This window comes from Rattus rattus, chromosome 2 (genome assembly GCF_011064425.1).
Source record: "Rattus rattus isolate New Zealand chromosome 2, Rrattus_CSIRO_v1, whole genome shotgun sequence".
Taxonomy (NCBI): domain Eukaryota; kingdom Metazoa; phylum Chordata; class Mammalia; order Rodentia; family Muridae; genus Rattus; species Rattus rattus.
This window is the reverse complement of record NC_046155.1, coordinates 167,372,402-167,378,046: the sequence shown is the minus strand read 5'-3', so window position 1 is coordinate 167,378,046 and position 5,645 is coordinate 167,372,402. Positions and strand designations below refer to the sequence as shown.

Below are 5,645 nucleotides of genomic sequence, written 5' to 3'. Positions count from 1 at the left end.
AGGACCTGAGTTCAGTCCTGGGACTCCCACGGAGGAAGAAGAGACCTGACTCTTGAGAGCTGCCCTCTGACCTACACTCACACACACACACACACACACACAGACACACTCACACACAGACACACATACAGACATACTCATACACAGACACACAGAGACACACACACACACTCACACACACAGACACACTCACACAGACACATACACACAAACATGCACACAGACACTCACATAAGCACACACACAAACACACACACACAGACACACACACAAGCACTCACAGTGCACACACAGCAGGCACATACACATGCACATCCATACACACAAAACATATAAATACATGTAATAAAAAACTCTAAGGAAAATGTGAAACTCACTATCTTGAAATGTTTTTTGAGTCGAAACAAATCAACACGCACATAAATGAAGCCCGCACGTAAGTCAAAGTTCCCCGAGGTTGGCAGTTATCTCTACTGGCACAACTCACTTCAATTACAGAGGTGGGTAAGAGCCTCCCTTCTACACTGGAGCTCAGTCCTGAGTCTCCACAGAAAGCAACCAGCAACCCATAACGTCCATCATGAGGTCCTGGTACCCCGCTGGCCCTCGGTGCCCATGTACCTTGTCAGATAAAGTAACAAACCTGGGATTTGAACCCAGGTACTCTGGACACAGAGTCCATATACCCCCTAACTTCCTTTGCTTTCTTGACAGGATCTCATATAGCCTAGGCTAGCCTGAAACTCACTAGGTAGTCAAGGCTGGCTTTGAACAGATCCACCTGCTTCTACTTCTTCTTCTTCTTCTTCTTCTTCTTCTTCTTCTTCTTCTTCTTCTTCTTCTTCTTCTTTCTTTTTTTTTTTTTTTTTTTTTTCCTCGGAGCTGAGGACCCGAACCCAGGACCTTGCGCTTGCTAGCAAGTGCTCTACCACTGAGCTAAATCCCTAACCCCGCCTGCTTCTACTTCTTAAGTGCTGGGGGATAGAGGTGTGAGATAGCACATCCAATGGATCTATCTATCTATCTATCTATCTATCTATCTATCTATCTATCTATGTATTTATTCATTTATTCTGAGGCAGGGTCTCCTATAGCCCAGGCTGGCTTCAGATTTTCTCTTTAGCCAAAGTCAGTCTTGAACTCAGGACTTCCACTGCCTTCACATTTTGAGCGCTGGGATTAGAGTCGCCTCACCCTGCTGCCATCACCTCTTAATAAAGAAAAGATCTTCTCAGCCTGAAGTAGTGGTCCATGACTAAAATCCTGACATTTGGAGGGCTGAGGCAAGAGGATTGAAAATTCAAGGCTAGCCTGGGCTACAGATGGAGACTCTACCTTGTCTTAATAGATCAGATGTTTAAAAATTGGCCTAAAGATAGTTAGTTCAGTTTGCCGGAGTGCTTGCCCCACATGAACAAGGGTTTGATCCCTAAGGCCTAGTCTCAAAAAGAAGAGAGAGGGAGGGAGGGAGGGAAGAGGAGGGGCACGAACAAGAACAAGAAGAACAAGAAGAGAGGAAAGAAGAAAAAGAAAAAAGCAGGCATAGTAGTTGACTCCTGCAACCTGAAAGGCTAAGACGGAAAGTTCATGGAGACTTTCCGGCTCTCCTAGGCTACAAGTGTGAGAAATTCTGAAAAGAATAAAATAAACACTTGGGAGGTAGAGGCAGGAGGTTCCGGAACTCAAGACCATCCTGGGCTACAAAGAAAATTTGAGGCCAGCCTGGGCTACATGAACCTATTTCCAAAAACCAGAGGAGGTGGAAGAGAACCTTCTTCGGCCAGAAAGAAGAAAAAAGGGAAGGAGAAAGAGGTGGCTCCTTTCTCTCGTTCCCCACCATCATTTACTGGTTTCTTCCACAATTGGTTTCAGAAGCCTGTGTGATAACATGCCAGGCCCTGAGGTAAGATAGCCAGGCAGAGAGCGAGGACAGTCCTTCAGAGCTGGAGCATAGCAGCTTGTGAGGAGGATTACCATGGTTCTTCCCCCACACAATGGGGACGCCAGCCTGCTGAAATCCCATCTCACAGAGGCAGACCACTGAGGCTGGAAGAGCAAGACACCAGCCTGGGCTTCTCCTGAGCCCTTCACCCAACAGAGGACCTCAGGAGTAAGGAAGGAGCAGCAGAATGAGGTGAGGGTTCAGGAACACTTACCGGGGTAGGACAGATGGACTTGCTCCGGTGTAGCACGAGGATACTCTGGGTTCCCCTGGACTCCCAGGGAGAAAAGCAGGAGCAGACAGAAGAGCCAGCCTCCAAGAAAGGGGCTCATGGTAGGGGGATGATGGGAGGTAGCGTGGGACGCAGGGATGGGATCAAATTCCGTTGGTGGGTCCCACAGAGGATGAAGAATGGACCGATGCCAGGCAGGGCCCTCTGTCCGTCTGTCAGGATGTCCGTGGGGGAAGAAGACTGAATGGCTGAAACGTCTCTGAGGGGAGTGGTGAAGGAGATGCTGGTGAGAGAATAATTAATGAGGTTTCTGAACCTCGCTGCTCGGCACTTTGCATAGATTAATGGCAGGAGGCCTCACAGCATTCCTATGCGGTGGTGGCGACAGACATCACCACCCCAGTCACATATAGGAAACTGAGCAACCGAGTGACTCAACGGCACGGCTAGGACGAGATGCAGCTGAGTTTGAACCCTTCCGGCCCAGGCTCCTGGTTCTGGGAGGGCGCTGGGTGGCTGGGGGCGGGGATGCCTTTGACAACTCCATCCCCATTATCTCTACCTCCTCTTATCGATCTGTTCCCCAAATTCTTAGCATCCCGCTGTACCCTCAGCCTCTGTAGTTCATCCTCAGATTTCCACTTATTCCTCAGGAGCCGATAATCCCAGCTCTACTCCCAAATTCCTCATCAGCTGCTCCCATCTGGAGCAGCTTCTCATTCCTCTCCCCAGCATCCCATCTTGTCTTCAGGGCTTTCTCCTCCCGGGGCTCCGTCCTCATCCCAGCTGCCTCCCCAGCCCTGAACCTGCATGTGCCTGAACCCCGGTTTCTCCTCAGCTCTCTGGCCGGCTGAGGTTCTGAAGTTCGGTCCACTTGCCCTCGGGACCTGGACAGGTGCCTCGGGTCTGAACGAACCGTCCGCCGAAGGCCGAAAGCTGGGGCGTGGGGTGGGGGGCGCAATCGGGAAGGGGACACCGGCTCACCCTCAGGGGCGCGCCAGCTGCCCTCACGGTCCTCTCGGCCACCGATGCGCTGCAGTATTTATGAGCTTGCAGGGACACAGGATCCCGCCGCCCACAGGTGTCCCAGCCCCGGAAGAGCCGGCTGCTTCAGGTGACGGGCTCCTCAGACAGCCCGAGCCCCGTGTCCCACAGGTCCGGCCGGTCCCTGGCGCCCCACGCCCACCCTCACGCCCCCCTCAGGGTGGGGCACAGAACGAGGGGACCCAGAAAAGCATGGGACGCCGCCACCTCCGAGCCAGACAGCAGGTTAGCGCCGGGACAGGTAAGGCTGCCCTGTCCCCAGGCGTCCCACCGCCCCAGCTGCCGAGCCCCCCATCCCCCGTAACAGAAACCCACCCTCAGTCCCACGGGAGGCCGCAACTCCGGGGTCCCCATCCATCTCGGTCGAGCCCTCAGCATCTTCCTTTCATCTCCTTCCTGCTTCCCGAAGTCGGGACTCCCCCTCAGACCCCCGCTGGGCATCCTGGAAAACACAAACTCCAAAGGCCCTGGTGACAATGGCGTTTGTGAGCCCGGCGCCCTAGGCGCAGTTGCTCAATCTCGCTGCAGCCTGTTTTCTCACCTGTAAAAAGGAGGAGAAGGCGCATACCCCGGTGTGCTGCCCTAAGAACCAAGTTCAAGTCCAGGACCCGCCCCCCTCCCAAGCCCCCGGGAGTCTAGGTGGGAACAAGTGGAATTTGAGCTGCCTGGGTGCTGAAGAAGCCTTCAGCAAATAAGCTTAAGGTTCCCCAGATCCACCGCAGACACGTTCTTGGGGGAAGAGGGGTTTTCTGTCTTTCACCCATTTTCTGCGCGATGATTCTACCGCTTAGCTTTGTAAATCTTGTCAGGGTCTTTGGAGGTGAGGGGCGTGGAGACGTACTCCAGGCGGGAATCTCCCGTCTTTAGCACTTTTGAACTCCCTATCCCTTCCAGAATCTTCATTACCGCTTAAGATGCAATAACAATAAATCACTCGGGTCTGGGGCTAGTGTTGCATGCCCTTTATCTCCAGCACACCGGGGGCAGAGGGTCTTTGCGAGTTCAAAGGCAGCGAGCCTGTTCTGCAGTGAGTTCCAGGGCTACATAGTGATGAGTGAGAGAGTCTCAAAAATAAAAGAAATAAATCACTTGGTTGTAGTGTTACATACCCTTAATCCCAATCTGTAGGAGGCTGGACCAGGAGGCCAGGAGTCTGAGGCTAGCCAGGCTCCCTAACCTTATCTTAAAGCAAAACACGGGGTTGGGAATTTAGCTCAGTGGTAGAGCGCTTGCCTAGGAAGCGCAAAGCCCTGGGTTCGGTCCCCAGCTCCGAAAAAAAAGAACAAAAAAAAAAAAAAAAAAAAAAAAAAAAAAGCAAAACACCACAAACAATGATCAATTTCCATTTCTGGCTCATTTTTCCTGGTGGCCTTCCAGAATGGGAGCTTCTTAGCCGGTTTTATGCAAAGGGTGCTTACAGCAAACCATGGAGGCCCCTGGTTGATCGTGTTTTAACTGGTATATGATAAACACACCAATTTAGAAAAGAAGCCAAACTCACCATGTTGCAGACGGACAGATGTTTTTAAAGCAAGTGCGTCCTCACTGGAACACACGTGCTTTTGCATTTGTTTATTTGAAAACGGGGTTTTATGGAACTCGGGCTAGCCTGGGACTCCTCATCTTCCTGACTCAGCCTATCAAATGCTAGGATTACAGGCACGTGCCACAATGCCTGGTGTGTTTGTTTGTTTGTTTTAAATTCTTTATTACATCTATTTATTTATGAATGTGTGAATTGTTTGGTGGGTCCCCATGTGTGGAGTTGTTTTCTTTTAAGTTGAGGGGTCTTGAAATGTAGTCCAGGCTGGACTGGAATTTACTATGTATCCCAGGCTAGCCTCTAGCCTTTTCTGCAATCCTTCTCCTCCTGTGTGCTGGCATTGCATGCACCACACCAGGCAATGCTGACTCCTCAGTTCATTAAATTTCAAGTCTAGCATCAGATCCGAAAGAACAGGTAACCTAGAAGCATTCGTTTTCTTCCGCTTTGCTTGTCGTTTTCCTCCCTCAGATGAAAGCCTTATTAGGAAAGTTCTGGAACCTCAGCAGCACAGGCAGCTGTGGTGGCCTTGAAGGGAGAAGTGGACCTTTCAGTTCTAAGCAGCAGCTTCATTAGGAGAGGTGGCTGACACACGACAGGGTCCAGGCAGGGAGAGGCTTCTGGTCTGGTCTAGAAATGTTCAGTGTTAGGGGTTGGGGATTTAGCTCAGTGATAGAGCGCTTGCCTAGCAAGCGCAAGGCCCTGGGTTCGGTCCCCAGCTCCGAAAAAAAAAGAAAAGAAAAAAAAAAGAAATGTTCAGTGTTTTGGGCTCCAGACAGGGCTGAAGTGGGACTTGGGAGGATGCTATGGAGTCTTCTATGACCAGGCCCAGGCCATGTAATGAACTTGCGCTGCCCTCCTTGGGGTAGAAGGATGTGCTGGTG

The 5,645-nt window shown here is 51.2% G+C and overlaps 1 protein-coding gene across 1 annotated transcript in view; it reads right to left on the bottom strand.

The window, feature by feature from the left end:
* Window positions 1-2,395, bottom strand: part of Acp7 (acid phosphatase 7, tartrate resistant (putative)) — a 19,450-nt gene extending 17,055 nt beyond the window's left edge. The window contains exon 1 of the mRNA XM_032896180.1: window positions 2,157-2,395. Coding sequence (XP_032752071.1) covers window positions 2,157-2,274 — 118 coding nt within the window. The 5' untranslated portion in view covers window positions 2,275-2,395. The remainder of the gene's footprint in view (window positions 1-2,156) is intronic.
* Window positions 2,396-5,645: the final 3,250 nt, after the last annotated feature.